At 36.3% G+C, this 22,033-nt stretch overlaps 1 protein-coding gene across 1 annotated transcript in view; it reads left to right on the top strand.

The window, feature by feature from the left end:
• The window catches only part of Phlpp (PH domain leucine-rich repeat protein phosphatase), a 65,371-nt gene that overhangs the window by 12,523 nt on the left and 30,815 nt on the right, over positions 1-22,033 (top strand). The window contains exons 2-4 of the mRNA XM_070302044.1: positions 4,933-5,086; positions 11,277-11,411; positions 16,620-16,855. Coding sequence (XP_070158145.1) covers positions 4,933-5,086; positions 11,277-11,411; positions 16,620-16,855 — 525 coding nt within the window. The remainder of the gene's footprint in view (positions 1-4,932; positions 5,087-11,276; positions 11,412-16,619; positions 16,856-22,033) is intronic.

Raw genomic sequence — 22,033 nt, forward strand, 5'->3', positions numbered from 1 at the left:
TATGGTTTTTTCACCCAAAAAAACAAAAAAAAAAGTTGGTATTTATATTTACATTTATTTTTCCAAAATATTAAACATCAAGAATAATTGTACCATATAATTTCATCTCTCTTAAATTGTACTATATTATTTGAAAAATTCCAACTCCATTTTTTTAAATATCTTCAATATTTTATATCATGAATCGTCGATATATTTTAATGTAGCGCGAAAGCAGAAAGACATCGCGTCTGAGGTTCAAAGAAGTAAGCTCGTTGCTTCTTGGTTCAGAGCACGAGTCAAGAGACTGGATTGCCGCCGACTCGGTGACAGCAATTAATTTCTAAACCCGCGAACGTGGCGAGAAAGTCGAAAATTTCTCGCCAGGAGCGAGACGTTCCGAGCGCAGGAATATGATTATTCGCATGGTGCAAAAGTGTTCGAGCCTTAATTATACTCTCTTCATTAATAAAGAGACGCCCTTTCGTGCCGAGAGGAGAGTATTATCCCTCTTTCTCTCATTTCGCCGTCTACGAGATGAACATTTCTCGAATGATCCTCCCTACTTTTTTTTTTCACAGCATTCATTTCGAATAATCCCGACCGTGGTTTTATATGTTGATAACAAAAGATCAGTCGAAATCAGTCGATTATCGCACAGATACTCGACATTCAAGCACTTCTCTAACACGTATAACGATATGCATGAAAACAATTTCGTTGGCGATTCTATGCCGATTCCATCTCTTTTTTATCTCTTACGTTTATTCTTATAAAGCCACAATGCTAAAAACGTTTAATTAGTATTGAACGTCAGATGACGATCTATAACTAAAATTTCCATAATATGAATATTAAATTTAATTTACGATCGAAATTTTCATAATATCGATATTATATATGTAGGCATTATTTCACAATAAAAAGAATTTTCAAAAAATTTGGTATTGGAGCGTTAGAAATACATTTTTAAATTGTGAATAATAAACAAAATAAAAATTGATAGATTGGTTTAATTAGTAAAAATCAATATAACATCATTAAGTGACGTGTACATGGTGTAACAGAGCGCCCGTATCAGCAATTTTTCGAGGAAACAACGCATTTACGTGACAAATGTTTCGTGCAAAAGTTGTAAAGCTCTAAATGGCGCATAATATTAAAAAAAAATACATTGTAAATAATTTTCTTAAAAACAATTATTTTTTTATACTAATTGATTTGTCTCATTATTCCGTACATAAAAGTATTACGGTAAGATTATGGAAAACTAAATATTTTACGAGATATTTAATTTTTTGTATCAAAATATGTCAGATTAAAATATAAAATAACTCAAAAAATACATAATGAAAAAATACTTTATTATAGTGTTTTGGAAAGCTCTCGAGGTGAGCTACAAAACTATGTAATGGAAAATAGGGTTCCATTAAAAAAATCCAAAATGATTTTTATATGATCTTGACTGGTGTTATTCAAGATCGTACTAATATTATTATATAATGCGCCCCTTGGAGCTCTACAACTTTTGCATAAAACATTTTTCACGAAAATGCGTTGTTTCCTCAAAAAAACTGCTGATACGAGCGCTCTGTTACACCCTGTATATTGGTATTATGTATATCGGCATATTGTCGTTATATGTATATATATATATATATATTACTAATTGTATATATATTGTTATTTTTATAAAATGTTTATCAACTTTTAAACTCTCAAAAACAAGAAAAAGATATTAAGAATCCAGAAGAACGTAATGAAAATTTTATCTAATGAAGATTTTACGAAAGGAAACTTTGTTATCGTTAAATTAAAATTATTTTAATTATGATTTCCGCATCTTGCGTCGAAATTGCGAGGATTACTCAGGATTAGCCGGGACAAAAATTAGAAAATCCTCCGTGCTGGGACGATGATATATACACAAGCGACCGCATTCGCTTGCTATCCAATGCGTGGCGTGATTAATCTCTTTCTCCAACCCCTGCGGCTAACCGGGTTATTATTTACAGGCCACTTTTTGGAATTGCAATTTTTTTACGGCGCATATGTCGCGACTAATACCGCCCCTTGCTCGTCGCGAATAAATGCGCAGTTTTATCTCAACGGAATTCAAACCGTTTCCCAGATTATGGAATTATCGAACGACATATACACGCCACGCGCTCCGATAGATAGTTCTAATGCATTTTAAATGGCCTCCGTTTTATCGCGTGTGCGAGATCGTGTCTCGGAAAGATTTTGGCCTGTGCAAAATCATGTGCAGAATCGATTTCGTGCAAATTGGATCGCCAATTGGACAAAAACAGAATGAATTTCCTATGGCACAATATTATGCATTAATTGCTGTTTGATAGAATTATATAAAGTTAATGTAATTAAAAATAAATGGATATGAAATGTCATTAAATCATTAGGACGCGAGAAATTATAATAATATAATTTGATAACATTGATTGTTTTATAACTTTAGATATTCATTTTAATTATACAATTTATTAATATTGTTATAAGCAGATATTAATATAAAACGTAAAATGCACATCAATTGTATCGTTTAATAAAAAAAAATGTTACGATCCTCAATTCAGAGACGCGATAGGCCGATCATGATAAATCAAATAAAATTGAGTAACAAGGGCTTTCTTATTTATTTTAAATTTGGAATTTCAATAGATAAACTTTATCTTCACAATTCTTTAGAGAGAGAGAGAGAAAGAGAGAGATCAGATTACAATTTAAATTAATTTTGGAAACTTGGGAAACGAAATAAACGGCAGAAAGTCATTCGACTCTCGATTAATATTGTAAGAGCGTGATTCTATTATTAGCATATAATTTGTGAAAGGATATCGTATATCTTATACTCTTTGTGAGTAATTTTGAATATAAAGAAACAGACAGAAATTTCAACTGGCAAATCGCGACGACAAAATGATTTAGCGAAGCGGCAACTTCTCTACGCGAAGTTCGGCCGATTGCTACCTAAAGGGGGTGTTTGACCAGAGTACGACTCCTTTTTTTTCTTTTCGAGAAAGTTCGCGTTTGACGTGACGTTGAAAGCCCGGCTCGACGATTCGACTGACAAGTTTTCCGAGGAGAATCCGTCGGGGAAGCGACGACTCGATCCGAAACTTGGAAACTACCGGAAATTCTCAAAACGTATAAAGGTTGAAAATGGATTGAGGACTTTTTGCATGAGTAGTTTACTGCATCGGCGAAACGATGACAGTTTAAACAAAGTAAAAGAGGTGTAATCGGAACAGAAGCAAACTTTCCAACACATTGGAAGCTTTAAAAATTGATTGATAATTAAATATGTATGTAATTATAAAATCATGTGTACGGTACACAGAAATATATAGAATAGTGCACTGATCCTTTTGACAGATAAACTGTCAATATTTTATTCTGTGAGATTATTGCGTTATATTTAATTCTTTAACTTTAATTATTCTTCACATTATAATTTATTAACAAAAACTAACAATTTATCTTTTAAATAATCAATATTAAATATATTAATATTATTTATTTATAGTCACACAAAAGAAAAAATGTGTTATGTAAGCATAATTTTAAAACAATTCTTGATATTTCAAGAAGTGTGAAAAATATTATTATAATTTAACTATAAGAAAAGTTATAATTTAAAATATAATTAGAAAAATAAAAGATTTTTTATATTAAAGATCTACACAAAAAAAATAATTATTATTATATATTTTTGTAAATATTTGAAATTTAAAATTATTTTAAAATTACGCTTGTAAACAAATTTTCCAATTATATACCAATTATATACTCTAAATTTTTATGTTGAAAAAAAAAATATTTTAAATATTTCTTATTAAAGACCTACAAGAAGATAAAAATTATTTTATTTAATTATTCAATTAATTATTATATAAATATATTTCATTTAGAAAAATTATTTAAAACAAATTTATATGTTTTGATATATATCATATAAACTACTGAAATATCCTTTAATTTTTTATATTTTCTACTTTATTCACATTCATTTAATTAACAATAAAATTAATTGTCCAATAATTGGGTCTGTATTATTAATAAAAAAACTGTAAATTTTTTTGCTTCCGTTATCCGCTCTCGCTCTTCAGATTAAGTCAACACCCTTGAATTTGCGTTATTAAATAACTCGGTAATTAATTTTTGTGATTAAATTTTTGGGTATATTATGACGATATCTTACAATATTAGCGAGAAAATATGCCGAAAGAAAAAAGCGCTTGTCTCACACTATGAACTAAGATGGTAATAAGATCTAAGAAGACTGTTTTAAAATGTTTTTTTAATTAGCAGAAGTGATGAAACCTCTTCTTTCTCCGGAGAATAGCTTTGATCGTGAGAATTCATCGAGACTTTCATGAGCGTTGATAAATTGCGGAACGGTTTTATTTTACTCGCAACATCGCGATATTAATATTAGATATCTATTAGATCTCGATTTTAATTAGAAACTTTTATCAACCATTACAAAGAGTACTACAAGATAAAAAAATTAATGAAATATTATATAATATGATATATATATATATATATATATATATATATATATATATATATATATATCAAAATTTTATACGTATGCGCAACTCTTGAAATTTTAATTTAAGTTTTGATTTATAGAGATAAAATCAAAGGAAAATGAAAGCCTTTGATTGTCAATATTCATATAAAACTCAAAAAATTTTAATTATAAACAAATAAAAAACCTTCTCCGCCCTGTTTATAATATTTAATATTTTATTGTTTGGCATAGATGTGACTTGAAATTTGCATTATTGTCGCGCTTTTTTTTTTTTTTTTTTTTTGCACACACTCTTCGCACGAATTTCATTTTGTTTTCCCGATGAACGCGATGCTGTTCATCCTGCCTTCTTTTGTCCGTTGTTAAAATAAACATTCTATGAATTCATATTCCAGTATGGCGGCGAGCCAGGCAGGAGGTTGGCGTCCCAGGAGAAGCCACTGGAAATTCAGGATCAATTTCTTCAAAGACTCGGCTACCAGGATGTATCTCGGCGCGCTCGTCTGGGAGTTGATCTCGAACTCAGACATCTCATCGGCTTTCACGTAGGTTAGTATGAATCGTAGCGGAAGATTTTTTTTTCGTTTTACGAGCCGTTATGTGTAGAAATCTCTCATTAATATTTATCTATTTTTTTATACATTTCAAAAGAATAATTTTAATTAATGATATATATGTTTTGCTAAAATGTAACTCCGTTATTAGAATTATTCCGCTCATGCAAATTATTTTTTGAAATAATCATTAAATAATTAGAGTTTCTTATTCAGATTAAAATCAATGAATCAATTAATTCTATTAATTCTATCAATTCTATTAGACTGATTTGAAAAAGTCTTCGCAAAATTATCCTTACAGGATACAAAGCAGTCTCGTATGCGAGGGTATGCTTTATTATACTTAACGCACTTTTCTTATACTTTAATAAATCTAAAAGTAAATAACCTTACCTCCCTTTCCCTTGGTAATTACAAAGCGCGTCTGATTTTGTTACATCGTTTGACATGCTCTTTCAAAGATGCGGACGCGATGTGCGCGAGCTAATTGTATTAGTTGAAACACTTCGTCGTCCCGCGCCTCCATCTCCTCGTCAATTTTGCCCTCGCGACATGACTTTCGCGAGGAATCGCGCCTCTTCTAATCCCCGTCGTCTTTTATGGCGCCGGGGCCGCGATGATTAATTAAAGAGACGAGTGGTTTGACTAATCGTATAAGCGGTGCGCCTATTGATTGGCATTGACCCGAACATCTACCGAGATAAGAGTGGAAAACATATTTAGCGAGACGATTCGCGCTCCGGATAATTACGCAATATTCTCACGTATTCCTCGGATATTATAATTTATGTTTATATCGCGTCGGTTTCTTTTTTTAAGCATATGTCAAAAAAAAAAAAAAGAGAGAGAGTATTTCCTCCAAGAAAGACACGATGTAACGCGTATTCTCTTGGCACATTTCTCATCACTGATTCCTTTCTACCGTAAAGAAAGGGAGAGATACAAGGAGGCAAAGGGGGGGAGGGAGGGGAGGAAAGGAGGGAGGGACAGCTCTACGCTCTGCTAATTCTCGCGGTATGATAATCGCGTCACACGTATAGAGAGTCACACGTTTATTGCGAAAGTGAAAACTTCAGCTTCATTCTATAATACTTTTCTACATTTACGATCGCCCGCTTCGATATATGTCGGACCCGCCCCCAAGAAAATGCTAAGTTCTCTCAACTTAGGTGAAGCAGCCTGTGTACGACAGTTGTCGCGTCGACGCATACAAGGGAGAGCCTGTAAGTAAGTATTGTACTTTCGCGGGGGCGTTCCCTCGTTCTACAGAGACACGAAACGAGCGAGTTGGCAAGGCGTGTGCTCCGCTAATTATAACGTTATTGCCGCTATTAATGAACAATTTCAGGGCGCTTCTGCGCTCCGTTCGGTCGTCAGCGATATAAACTCACCGAGAGAGCATTACGTAACTCACGTGGCGCAATTTAACCGAGTTAATTAAGTTAAAGTGTCGCGTGCGTAACGTCGTCGTCCTCCTCATCGTCGTCATTGTCGCGAAACATTAATTTTTTCGCTTATATTTTGCATTCTTGTTTATTTATTTCCTCTTTCTCCTTTGGCCTCCGAGGATTTTTTCGCAGAACTACTCGCGTGATAACTCCCAACGATATGCGTTCGACGCGCGTAATTACGATCTTAATAACCCTAGTATAATATGTATACCAGGTATATAAATATGAAACCGGAATTTTTGTATAGAAAATACACGTTTATTGTATGAAAATGATAAAAAATATTTTATTCCAAGTATTGCCCATTGCTAGCTATACATTTTTCCCATCTCTCTGACAATTTGTCGATGCCACGCCAAAAAAACTGTTGCTCCTTTGAGGCAAACCAGTCATCGAGCCATTTTCGTACATTTTCGTAAGAAGTGAAGCGCTGCTCGGCAAGTGCGTGTCCCATCGATGCAAATAAGTAGTAATCGGATGGAGCCAAGTCTGGTGAGTAAGCCGCATGCGAAAGTATTTCCCAACTAAACGCCTCAATCGTTTCCTTGATCGGTTTTGCTGTGTATGATGGTGCATTATCATGAAGCAAAATCACTTTGGGTTGCCTTTTTTGATATTCTGGTCGTTTTTCACGCAAAGCTTGATTCAAATCGATCATTTGTTGTCGGTAGCGTTCAGTATTAAAACGGTTTCGCCAGGTTTTAGCAGCTCATAATAGATTTGTGAACGTGGTCTTCCACGTTCTTCGTTTCTCACGTCAAAATCGCCACTTTTGAATTTTTTAAACCACTCAAAGATTTACCAAGAGCATGCTCACCGTAAGCTTCGACAAGCATTCGATGCGATTCTGCAGCAGTTTTCTTCAAATGGTAATAGAAAATCAATGCTGTCCGCAATTCGTAGTTTCCAGGCACAAAATTCGACATGTTCAACGCTATTAAAAACTATGCTGTTGTATGAAACTTGTATTGTTGTGAGTTGAAAATCTTTATGAGGTGTCAAAACAAGAAAATGGCGTCAATGACGCGGTTTGACGGTAACTACATTGACAGCTAGGGCCATCTATGGGCAAATTCCGGTTTCATATTTATATACCTGGTATGTATAAGTCAATTTATATATCTTCTGCTTTCGCGCGTGTTTGTTTGTCTCTTATAAATATAATTTGAGAGAGCTCGGGGCAACTTTCGCGCTTTAAAGAGTTTACTTGTCCGTCTACTTAACTGCTACTAGTCGGGAACAAACTCGCAAATTGTCCTGCCTTTCTTTTTACTGTCGCGTATACTTAGAAAATGGTTTTTGCAAGAAAACCGGAGTAAACTGCAAAACGCCTTTCCCCATTAGACGATATTGGAAATGGCTGGTGATTGATATTCTAGCTTGAGAGATGCTCGCGCGACTATATTTTTTTTATTGGGAACTGATACTTGGAGAGAAGCGGCAATCGTAAACACTTTTACGTTACATAGACTCCGACTCTTTCGAGCGATTTTTCGAGCGTACTTTTTTATTTTACGCACGCGCCTATATCGTTTATTCGATTGAGAGCTACAACGTTCAGATAACGAAACTGCGCGAGAATACAAAGATGGAAGGATACAAAAAAACGAAAAGAGGACATGTATATTTTAAAAGCTCCCGTGTCTCAAGCGTCGAATAAACATCACAACAAATTTTTAATGCTCAAAGCGCGATACATTCAAGGATTCATGCGTATATGAACACGTATAAATCGATATGCGCATATCTCTCGCCTCACCTTCAATTTTTCATAGAATATAATTTTTATCTTTTGTTTTTTTATTTTTTTTTTTCACGACTGTAAACTACTCGTCCAAATATCAAGAATTTCACAGATATTGGTAGAATATAAATGTACAGATTTTCAACAGTGTTTACGTTCCTAAATGGTCGAAAGTATGCGAATATTTTTCTACCGCGAATAATTTAGAAATCCGAACATTCACAGGAACGTCCGAGTGTTCATTATATTACCATCTCGCATTCGTTTTTATTTAGCTTACTAACGATTCTTCCAGGATTCTTCCGCCGTTCGATTGCGAATTCAACGATATCGTGCGTTCACGCGCCGTTTGACATTTCATGGCGCAGAATTGCAGCGGCGAGATACGCCGCTGATGCCGGACACGTGGAGAGCTCGAGCGTTAAAACGACAAATTTATCTAACAGACGGCGCGAGTATATTTAACCATAATAACCGCTAACGACTGAGAGTTTCCTGGCCGGAAGTGCCGGTAGTACGCGCTCTCGCGTCGCCGACCTAGCAAACGACATAACCGCCTGTCTAGCTAAGCGAAAACGTTAAACGCCGATTATCGTGTTGCCCGGTGTTCTCGTCTGTAATTTCCCGCGGAAACTTTCGCCCCCGAGAACAAAATTCAGATTGCAAGTGAGCTAAACGACAAGTACAACTCATTTTTTCACGGAGAAAATAAATTCGCCTCCGAATAAAAAGTTACTAAAAGTATCTCTTTTTTTTTTCCATTGTCGAAAGATATAAAATTGAACATTTTTATTCTCGGATGATGTGAAAATTTGATTTTAAAAATGTAACAAAGAGATTTCAATCTGCTATTCAACTGTCCAGTTTCGAGAGAATGTTTCGTTATCGTCAATCATTCTTATCAATCCAGCACGTATATTGTACTTTTTTTTTTTAGATCGCAGAATCTATTCTCGCGCTTATAATAAATTGCTTTCCCTTTGAAATCACTGAAAATTGTGGCATTTTTCAACGTTGCAATAAAGCCGCACGCACTGGCTTTAATAATCGCGCACGATTTATTAGATTTTATCGCGAAGAGATGGCGAAGCGAGAGCAAAGTTCGCGAGTATTTCTCGCCGACGGCGATGTGGCCCAATATTTACAGATCCGCAAGGTAATATCATGCTGTCAAGAATATAATTGCTTTTGTTTTCTGATAACCTGCCTCTTTTCCATATTCATATTTGCATTATTGGTTTCTATATATCGATCTTTAATAGTTTTTTTTTTTTTTTTTTTTGTAAGAATTTTAAAATACTGTTTAAGAAAAGTAATTATACATTTTTAAATAAATTAGTAACTACAAGTTACAAAGAGAGTAGAAACGTGATGAATTTGATAAAATTTACAAATCTTGGCAAATATATTATAAATAGATTCAACAAATCTAGTTTTATTTGCGAAAAATGTAAGATGTAGTATTACAAAATAGTTATTTTGACAGATACCTACTGATAATTGATAAATATTGTACGATGGAGACGCAAAAACATTGGTTAAAAAATATACGATCGCGGATACATCGTCGGATATCTTTTACGAGCTGGCTGTGTGATGGTTTTGCGATTCACCAGAGCAATTAAAGGTCTATATCGTTACACAATGAGTTGAAAAAATAACATTTTGATTCGCGTATGTCGCGTATGGTCTGCAAAATCCTCTGAAAATTCGCATCTCTGTTTGTAAGCGTAACTCAATTTCCTCGCGCGCCGTTTGCTGCCGCATATGCAATGAAAAATTCTATATATCGCACTATGTAGGGCAGTTTTGAATGGAGCCGGCGAAAGCTCTCAGGAATAATAAAAAAAGGAAAAGAAATATTTTATAACAAGAAGTTTATATTTTTAATCGCGATTAAAGTGTACTTGTATAAACAGAACATAATTTGATGAAATATATTTAATTGAATTTATCTTTTACTTTTTTGATATTATCTAATTAGATATTATGTGTACAATTTTGCTTCCGCCGTTTTTTTTTCCGAAATTCGAGGCTTCATTGTAAAAAATTGGTTATATGTCTTTGAGGCGTTTTGAAATTGCTTGTTGAGTCACTCCCAATGAACGTGCCAATTCTTTTTGACTTTGACTCGAGTCTTCATTAAGTAATGCCTCCAATTCTGCATCTTCGAAAACCTTCTCTCTTCCACCGCTATGCCGGTCTTCGACGTGAAAATCACCGTTCTTGAAGCGTTGAAACCACTCACGACACGTTCTTTCACTAATAGCGGCTTCACCATAAGTATTTGAGAGCATTCGATGAGCCTCCAGCCGCAGATTTCTTCATATTGAAGCAGAAAATTAAAACGTCCCGCAAATGACGAGAATTTGGCTCGTAAACTGACATTTTCAATCGAGAATAACTTTATGACGCAGACACAAATCGACTAATGTTTCTATGGGGTTATGTTGACAGATGCCCAAGTTTATCGCATGACGTCTATGATCTATTTATTTCGACCACTACTTACCGCTAAAGTCATCTATAGGAAAACGGCGGAAGCAAAGTTGTACACCTAATATATGTCAAAATATTTATAATAGTTGTACATTTTTCATTTTTTTCTCGAAAAAAGAAATATTTAAAATAAATATTTATTGCTATAAAGACGATAGTTTTTCAAAACTTTCAAAAGAATATAAATATCTCACATATAAATCTAAAAATTATATATGAATTAAAATTTTCTGAGATATGAATTATATTGATAAATTTAAGAAGTATAAAAAATATATATTAAAAACATTAAAAATGTGAATCATAAAGTTACTTTTCCAATAAATAGGCTTTTCTTTTATCACGAATTGCGTGTGAGATCGTAGTAGGATCTCAACCCGTCCATCCAAAAAAGCGTCACATATATCGCATCTAAAAGGCGTCGTCTAAAGAGCGCGCTGATTAAAGCTGTAATTACTAACCGCTCTATCTCTTTTTCCTTTTGCCAGGACCAGCATCGCCATTGCCAGACCTAGCAGGATACAGCCGTTGCGGTTATACCCTGGTGTTAAAGGGGTTGGTTTTTCCCCAGTGGAAACGACGACCTCTGGCCGTCATCGGCTCCAGACTCTTTCTTTATCCGGGTAAGTGTCCTACTCGCGGATCTTGCCAATCTCTGAGATAAGAGAATTTAAAAAGAAGGGAGGGAGGAGCGCGGTTTCGCCCCCCATTAACAAAACTCCACGCGAACGAGGAAAACAATTCCCGAGCGTCTATCAGAGAGATTAGGAATTATCTGGCAATCGTATCTGTCTTCTTTCTTCTTCCAAGATTCGTGGAAGGACTCGTGAAATTAGCGCTTGATGTAAAAAGAAAATCGAATTTTGCGGATTTACAACGTCGCTTGTAATTGAAGAGTTTACTTCAAAGCAGCTCTTTTTCAGGAAACACGTAATAAAACGTTTGCTTAAATCGTCGAGTCAATTTTCGATTTAAAAAATCAATCTAGAATAGATGTTTAAAACTCAAAAACTCGATTACTATAATAATTTCGAATAAATTAAGCGACGAAAAAATAATTTCCTTCAATATTAGAGGATGCTTATCTACGAGATTCGATAAAATTAACATATATCGAAATCTTTGAATTGCGCTTATGTAAACGATCGATTTAACGCGAGATGTCTTCTTTTCTTCTCCCTTTGCTTCCCGATTTCCGACACCTGAAACATCATGATTTATCTACGTTCGTCCCTTATCCTTCCGTCGGAAGGCTCTTGTCACCGACCAGGATGCGTGCTGTGGATCAAGGATTTCTTCGGCCCAAAGGATTTATCTTGTCCTGACGGCCAATTACGAACATTCAGATAACAGGCACGTATCGTTATCGTTGAGAAAAATGGCGCGTTGCCTACGAGCTGTATTTACAGCACGGATACGTGAGCAATGTATTGAAAGTTAAAAATAGTGACAAAATATCGATAAAGTTTTTTTAAATATATAAAATATATTTCGTGTGCGTAAAAATTTTAATCGTGCCTTACTAAATAAATTTGCATTTACCGTAATAATAAAAGTTTTGGCAAAACTATATTTCATAGCAAAGAAAAGTGTTAACAAAAAGATGCCAAATATACTCTCACTTGCCTCTTATTCCTGCTTAATAAAACTCGCTTAAATTAGCTAAAGGCCATTTTCAACTAACGATTTACTAAAATTTGAAGGAAACTCCTATATTTATACAGCGTATATCTTTGTATAAAAATTAGATTGTTAGAAATTTAAGAGATCCACGATGTTCCCATTTCACAATCGGCACGCGATATCGTGTCGTGCCCTTCCATACAAAATCATCCATTGATTTAGACATTTCCGCCAAATGACAACGAAGTTGGACGCGACTTTGCCGAACGTGACCGGAATCGCGTCTCGTCTCCTCCGCGCACGAGGATCACATTCGGCATTTTCCAGGCCGTAAATGCTCGCGACGTCGACGACAAGATGGCCAGGAATCCCGCATCCCAACAATTCCATCTTCCCTGTGAAATGGCTATGTTTCCATTCGGTCCGGTCACGAAAATGCCCCCGCGGAATTTCCACCTCGCGATTTTACACGATCTGTCACTCGAGTCGCGCCATACGATGTTACCCGAAAGGTTAAACGATCGATACTTCACATGTTGAGATGTTGAATTGTTTAACTGGTGAATATATTGGATCAGCGTCGCGAACCGCGGAATGGAGCGAGTTATTCGCGATCGGTGCAAAAATTTTCGTCCAATGTATTTTAATCCTGGTGTTTCTATCTTGAATTTCGATTTTATCGAATCTGGGATGTATTTCTCTTTCTTTTTCAATGTACGCCACTTATAAAAGAAAGAAAAGTATAGTATTTTCTTTGTATTATTGTGTCTTCCGGCGTCTATTTGAAAAAACAAGGATATCCGCTTTCTTTTCAAATAATCGTCGCAAAATTAATCCGTTCATATAGACGGTAGACGTGCAGTTTTAATTAAATTCAAGAGCTTATAACTGATTCCTCGATATTGAAGCAATCGTGGCTGTTTTCGTAGCGTGCATAAGATACGGCATTATGTGGCAATACTTCATTAATAATCCATTTCAGGAGCGAGAGAAGAGAAGCAAGAGAGAAAAGAGAGAGAGAGAGAGACAGAGAGAATAAAAATGAAACATTTTATTCTTTTGTTATCACACAATCGCTTCTTCTTTCTCTCCTTCCTCGAAGGCTTTTAAAAAAATTACATTAATATTTGGAATTCATGATGCGAGGCTTGTAAATTAATTCTTTCCCTTCGTGATAAAAGACACGCACTTCAATTTTAAAACTCATGCTAAAAGTCTAATACGCGTATTGTTTCAAGAACAAGCAGCTTTTTCAATTTCAAGATGAAAAATACAGCACGGCGAAAGAGATATTATGGTTTCGACAATCAAGTTAGCTTGATTATAATCAACGATAATATTTTTCTATATGATTATAAACATTGGAATTCGAAGCGCGATCTATAGAAATTGACGTACCGTTTAAATTGTATTCCGTTTAAAAGGATGACGGGAATATTGGACATGAGGCTGACGATCGACGGTCGATTTTAACGAACGTGTCCCATAAGCGTTCGCGTCAATCACGAGCGAAAGGAAAGGGGCCGCAGGGTCCTTCGGGAATCGAGGGCTTGATTAAACTCTGGATAACCGTGGTAACAGGTGTTCGCTATCGCGGACTCGTGCTGAATCAACAGCGAACAACTTTCTTGGGACGGTCCTTCCCTTTCTCGGTCGTACTTCGCGGACGCCGCTTTCTCTTTCTCTCTCTCTTTCTCTCTCTCTCTCTCTCTCTCTCTCTCTGTCTCTCTCTTTCTCTCTCTCAGAGATTTGTATCCGGCGAACGTGACGGAAGGAAGGACATTCGTGTCATCCCCGACCGGACAATCCCTCTCCCAGTCGCGCATCCGAAAGAGTTTTCCCAGCGTATATCCTGGCGCTTCTCTATATTGAAGCAATTCTATATTTGCTTTTACAATATATTTCCAACTTGAGAATTTCATAAACTAAAACCTACTTTAAATGATCGGTAATTTATAACAAAAAATTCAAGGCAGAATTTTATTTATAATTTTACGTGCCATCCTTAATAACGCATATGTGTATGGGTGTATTTTATCGTTTTAAATTTTTGCGTGTGTGTTTCCTGTATATAGAAATGTATAGAAATCTCTGCCGATTTTTTTGCGTGACTTATGGAGCGTCTAAAAAAAATGTGCTTTGTATATAAACAGAATTTAATTATTTGAATATTTCATATCATAATTCGAAATTCACACGTGATACTTTGTATTTTATATTTAAATACTTGAAATAGTAATATTTAGAAACGTAAAGAAGATTGATAATTTCTAGAAATCTCTCTCATGATATTTCGATTCATCGTTTAATTTATCCTAACAAGCGTTCAGAGAAACGCGCGCGAACATCGATGTACACACCCTGTGCATCGCTGTAGGAAATTGCCGACTGTTCGATACGTATCTTGCAAATGGAACCACAATCTAGCATGGACTGTAGAATGGCGGCTATTCCGCAAGTTTGGTCAGCCTCGTCGGCATTTACTGATTTAAGCTGCGGCCACCGCTGGCTTCAATTAGAAATTGTCCGAAATCCTACAATTCGTAAACGAATATTTGACAATCTCTCTCTGGTACATATAGAAAACGGAAGTTGCCGCGCTATAAATTTAATATCCGTCTTCTTATTTCTTTGAATCTGAAATTTCGGCGCGCGTAGAATATATATATATATATATATATATATATCTCATTTAAATTCACTGACTTTTGATACGGTAAAATGTAAACGAGCCACATTTCTTGGTATCTTTTTGAGAGATATTTAAATATTTAAATTAATATTTCGAGAGGCATTTAATAATATGAATATATTATTTGATTACATGGACTGCTTGGAAAAAAAAAAAAAAAAAAAAACAGTTTTCATTTCTCTTAAACATGAAACCCCGCTGTTGGTCTTTACGGTCTCTTCTAAACATTTATTCTATTCGTCTTTACGTAAAGCGCGTTAAATTCTAACTTAATGAGCTGCTAGCAAGAACTTTCCGGGGCGTCTGGTTTTGGAAGCAGAACGCGGAAATTAGTTGCACGAAAGTCTCATCGGGAAACGATGCCAACCCCGCGTGTGCGCGCCATATCGCTTAACAGCTGTAGCAAAGTATTGTCGGCCTCAACAATTTTCCAACGCTTCGCATCGCGATTCAAGAACAATGAAAAAGCACGATCGTTTGTTTCGCATTCCGCAATAATCAATATTTTGCTTAGAGAAAGGTGGGAAAGAGGGGGATATTATGCGCTGTATATGCTCAATTATTTCAAATAAATTAGTTGGATTAATACGTAAAAAAAAAAAGAATAAAAGAGAGAGATAATCGTTTTTATAAAATATAACTTGAAAGATTTCACACACGATTCAAGGATTTCAACATCGAGAAATTTCAAGATTAAATGATCCATTCCAAGATCCATTAATTTATAGATTTTTTTTTTTTTTTTTTTTTTAATTTCACAAGGAAAGATTCCAACACGCTGATTCGATAATCATGCATGCACTTGTTTCTTCCCTGATAGAAAAACGCGGCGATATTTTGCGATCGGTGCGAATAAATAAATTTTGCATCGGATCGTCGCCGGAAGCGTTTTCGACATTTTTGTTTTTCTCCGATAGCAGCGCAAAAATTCGATAATATCCGATGGCGCTTTGTATCTGCGAAAGCCGGTACACACTCGAGGCACATCCGGTGATGGATGTTCTCTGAAAGCCGACGCTATGGAATGTAACGGGCCGTCATCGGAATATCAACGACCGTCCGGCATTCTCGAACATAGCCGAACGTAATTAGACGTCCCGCCGAGAGCGAGAGATGGAGTCATTCTTTCGCTGGATCGCGTCATGCTTGAAACTGAGCGTTTGGAATTTCAAAGACGAAAGCTAATATACGTCAACGTGCCTTAAAAATGCGCGCGTTCACTGAATGTGTCAAAAATGATCGCTTTCGTCAATCGTGGTACAAAATATGAAAAGAAATAATAGCCGCGCCAATTAATGCCAATTATTAATTAACGATTAGCGAACTGATGGAATACCGATATTCTAGAATATTAATTCGAAAAATAAAATTCTATTTACAAGTATATTCACGTCATGTCTTTACTCTTTTTAGAAATTACGCTCCTCAAGCCTCAGATATAGCTATGTCGCGATTATACATACTACCAATTTATCAAAAGGGCTGATAAATAACGAGACAAACGCGTTTCCCGCAGCCTGTCCGGAATCGCGAGCGGAATGGATGGAGCTGGGCGGCGGCGGCGGCGCGGTTTGCTATGCGCCGTCACGTCTGGGCAAACTCGTTTTGCGTGTCACCGGCTTTCCCAGGGTCACTCAACAGTGCCACGTGAGCCAACACCCTGAAGAGAATCACCATCGCGAGACCAGACACTTGTATCTGGGCTTCCATCATCCCTGGGATCGGGATCTCTGGAAGAGCTGGATCAAAGAGGTAAGCGACCTTAACGCTATTCTTCAGCGCGAAATCGAGAACATTCCTACAGTTGATATTTCACCAAACACATGTGTGCTAGAGACATTGTTTAAAAAAAAAGAGAGAGAGAGAGAGAAGAAAAAGGTACTGGAATCGAATGGAGTAATTGAAGCCGTCGCGTCGGTTAAAAATAGAAAAGAGCGTAATAATTTTTTTATGAGCAAAATTAATAATCAATATATGTATTGTTAAAAGATGAATATCATTAATTTTATTATCAAAAAATACATTTTTTTGCATTGTCACAATTTATTTATACAAGGTATTAATTACTTCGTTTTATTTCCATTATATTGTGACATAATCTTGACTTTCGTACAAATTTCATCATATACGCGGATATTCGATTTTCGTATAATATGACAAATAATATAAATAATATGATATTATTCGTGCAATTTTTATTTTTTTTTCTAAACTTTCTCAAAAGTCTTCCTAGATACGTTAATTAGTATTTTTTCTGTTATTTTATTATTTTTATTATTATTTATTTATATATTTATTAGTCATTGATCTATTTGTTTGATAATTTATTCAGAGCCTATTTTCTTAGCCTGCATTCTTTTATCCTATTCTATTCATCCGCATTAATATTCGTTGCTTCGCACGTACCTGCCAGATGATTGAGACACCACGCTTCGTTCTCAGAAGCTTTGATATTATACGAATTTAATCTATTATTCATCTCGATATGTAATATTTGGACAAGTGATTCGGTTCTGCGAAACAGCAATGCGCGCTACTGCGATGCATACGATAAATAAACACAGAAACAAGCTGTCGCGGTGGCGCGTATCAAATAGAAACAGTGAAAATCCATTTTTCAAGGGACGGATGAGAGAGAATCTTTGATACATACGGTCGGTGTCGGTGTTTGCCCGACAATTTCGGTCGCCTTAAAATTTCAGCTCTCTCCGTCGTGAGCTGAAATCGATTTTTGGAAATTCCTTTCCAGGGTGTGTTACGCGACTTCAACGGGGAGACGAAGCTCGTAACGAGCTCGGACAAGCTGAATTTTGCATGATACTCTGGCAAGATAATCGGAGTTGATATTTACAATGTATATAGATTGTATACGCGCGAGAGAGAGAGAGAGAGAGAGAGCAAAAAAGAGAAGATATTATATTTCGCAAGGATCTGCGTAAATAGATTTTTGGATCTCTATGCATCCCGCAATTTATGCGCACCCTCCCCCTTCGACTCCAATAACCATCGAAAGAGAAGCTCTTGCGCATGTAAATAGGTCATGCGGCGAGTAGATAGGTAATATTCCGAGGCATACCGACCGCGTATCTGGAAAGGAATAGGTGGAACGTCAATGCGGCAGAGCAGCAGCGAGCCGAGTGCAACATGCCGGAGAAATTATGTCGGACAGAAGAGACGATGGGAACGGTATAAGGGATGGGAAGGGGAGAGGAAGATGCGGGCGGCTTCCGATAATGTCGTTACATGTCGACGGGCAAGCGCGGTGAATTAGAATTGCGTCGATTGTCGGCTCGCGCGCTCTACCTGATGCAAATGAGAACAAACATAGACGTCATTTTGATGAGCTTCGATAGAATTCATCGATTAAACAAAAGGAACAATTCCTCCCGAACACGTTTCGCATCGCCGAGCAATCCCGCAAATATCGCTGTCGTATGTAAAATGCTCATCTATATTTATAATTACAAATAGTTACGTATAGTTCTCTCAGCAGAGAAGCTGCGAGTTTCGAAAAGGAAGAGAGCTCTTCGTCTCACCGAGATTTCATACGATAAGGCTTTTTTTTTTAATAAATGCACTGCAGATATCATATCGCTGCGGATCGATTCTTCAAAGGGCGTTAGATTAAAGCGCCAGACGGAGAAGTCAAAGGAAACTTTATCCTTTTTTTCGTCTCCGCGAATTCGCGACTGAAAAGATCGAGCGAGGGCAAAGGGACGGCTGGGTCGGAACTGAAGGAAGAGTCGCTCGGGGACTAGCGGGATAGCGAGAGGAATCCAAAATCATGCAAACATTGGCCTAAAGGCACATCCTGAATATGAAATCACGATGAACAAACTTCAATATCCAAATGCGGCGTAACGTGGGAGATTGGTGGGAGAAAGAGATAGGGGATAAAGAGGCTTGGAATAGATAAGGGACGAGGGTATACACACTATCGTTTCCGGTCCATGCCGGACCATCGCCAGCAGCATCCGATCGCGAAATTATCGCCGATTCACGATCGATCCCTCGATCCATCTCCCCGCGATAGCACACAGCTAGAGACATATATTTTTTCTAACTAACGTAACGTCCCGTGGCATTTTAAGCCGGAACAACATCCCCCAACGAGAATCTCCCTATGACGTACGGTATGAACGATCTTTTCGATATTAAAATATGATATGCTGGACCGTAATAATTCGGAAGAAATATCAGAGCACGTATAAAATACTCGCAACTATATATATATATATATATATATATATATATATATATATATATATATATATATATATATTAGGTGTACAACTTTGCTTCCGCCGTTTTTTTCCGAAATTCGAGGCTTTATTGTAAAAAACTAGTTATACATTTATGATTCAAAGTATTGTTCACTCCCAATGATCGTGCCAATTCTTTTTGACTTTGACTCGAGTCTTCATTAAGTAATGCCTCCAATTCTGCATCTTCGAAAACCTTCTCTCTTCCACCGCTATGCCGGTCTTCGACGTGAAAATCACCGTTCTTGAAGCGTTGAAACTACTCACGACACGTTCTTTCACTAATAGCGGCTTCACCATATGTATTTGAGAGCATTCGATGAGCCTCAGCCGCAGATTTCTTCATATTGAAGCAGAAAATTAAAACCTCCCGCAAATGACGAGAATTTGGCTCGTAAACTGACATTTTCAATCGAGAATAACTTTATGACGCGGACACAAATCGACTAATATTTCTATGGGGTTATGTTGACAGATGCCCAAGTTTATCGCATGACGTCTATGATCTATTTATTTCGACCACTACTTACCGCTAAAGCCGTCTATAGGAAAACGGCGGAAGCAAAGTTGTACACCTAATGGATAGTGAAAAATATATTTACAAAACAGCATATCTCGCGGTATTCTAAGCGACTGCTTCCAGGCCGCTTGACGAGAAAAGCTAAACGATAAAAATAACTTCACTATTTCTACTTTACTCGCCCTACTTTCGATTCTTTCAGATAACAATGACAATTTACGAGATCATTTAACGCATTATTACACAGGCGAAACGCACGAATTCATTTGCCAGCGGCGCGGAGCATCGAAATTGAACGTGACACTACTCGAAACGCGAGATCATGATTCGGATAAACACGTTGCTAAATATTCAGCGATCACTTGTACAAATACGAAATGCGGTCCATCTCCCTCCCTCTCTCTCTCTCTCTCTCTCTATCCATCTCTTCCTCCCTCATCATTTCCCTTGAATTATTCAACGCATAGTATTTTGTCGCTTTTCTCCATGACGCAAATGCACAGCCACCACCACCGCGGAACACTATTATTGCATCGACCGGATGCATCGTGATCGCGTTTAATCCGTCCGTTGAATTTTCCGCTAATGCATTGTTGCGCGATGAATGACGAGAATTTCGCGGTAACAAACTTTCGACGGGCAATCTTTTCTCGCTATTGCTCATTTCATTTCGCGTCGTCGACTTTGCACGTGAAAAAAAAATATATATATATATATATATATATAACGCGTGTCAAAATTCATTTAATAGCGAGAATTCTTTATGATTTTCTGCTATCTTTATTTTTCTCGTATTAAAAATTCTAATTGCAATTCATCTATATTATTATACAAAGCATGAGTCTACATAAAAAAAGTAATATGTATATATAATCGCGGAATATACAAATTTATTTAAACGCGTAAAGATAAACGAGGAAATGAGAAAAAGTACTGATTGCGAGACAGCTATTTATTATATGTAATATTTATTGCATAAAGGAAAGATTGATTCGTGATTTAATTAATCCGCGGTATCATCTCGTCCGCCTTTTGTTTAATATTCGTCAGCGGAATCGTATTCAAAGCGTCAAAGCGAGTTGTTTTCAAGCACGCGTCAGATAATGAAACAATTTTCTTGAATGTCGGTTGTCGATGACACGATCGAGTGGACCGTGACGTTTTGTAGTGGAAGCGTCATTATTTGCGTAATAGAAGCGGAGCGGTTTTAAACGGACGAGACTCGTATGACAATTCAGTTTGATACATCACTTATTCGTTGCTGAAGGTATCGACATTCTCTGTTCGTTGAATCAAACGGATTATCAGCAAATATCCATGTGTTTTAATTCTGAAATGAGATTATTTTCCTTTGAAAAAGTTGAATAATATAATTTTTAGACCTTCTAAAATAATCGTTGAATCCACGCTTATTTTTCTCTCATCGTGTAAAATAATAAAAAATTGTATTATTCTTTAAAAAAGAATACGAGAAAATAATTCCGACATTAATAGGGAATTCTTTTTTTTATATTGTATATTGAAAGCGTTAGTTGTGCTGGCAACTTCTACCAGTATCAATATTGAAAGATCTTTCTCAATTAATCCTTAGTCATACATTTTTTGCCACAAAAAATAATCAACATCATTCGATAAATTTAAATGTCAATTAATATCTAAGAAATAAATACGCGGCGCAAAAATAATATTTTAATTTAGAGAGAAAGAAAGATATTTTTTAATATATGTGTGTGCTTTTCTACGGTACATCTCGACATAATTCCGATAATATTCTCGATGATATAAACATTACGGGTTAAATAAAGATAAATTGGGATTATATCATAAAAAAAAAACCAAAATACCAAGAGCTTGCGTTTAAAAATTTACGCGATAATTGAAAGCTCGTGTGCGAGCTTACTTATTAAATTCTCAAATCGCAACCGACGTGTCCATATATTCGATTACGGTGTCGCTCGAAGATATTCTGATAAATTTATCGCGCCGATCGTGTTCCGTTTGATGAAAAACAAGGGGAAAAATGAAAAATAAACAATTGCGGTTTCCGAAGCAGTATAACGAGAATGATGATACCTTTCGAATCTGATTATCGACGCGGAGCGCGTTTACGCGTGTTAACAGGACGCATTGACCATGAAGCAACGCTGC

Source organism: Polyergus mexicanus, unplaced genomic scaffold (genome assembly GCF_030449975.1).
Source record: "Polyergus mexicanus isolate NDT 795.1 unplaced genomic scaffold, iyPolMexi1.0 SCAF_1, whole genome shotgun sequence".
Classification (NCBI taxonomy): Eukaryota; Metazoa; Arthropoda; class Insecta; order Hymenoptera; family Formicidae; genus Polyergus; species Polyergus mexicanus.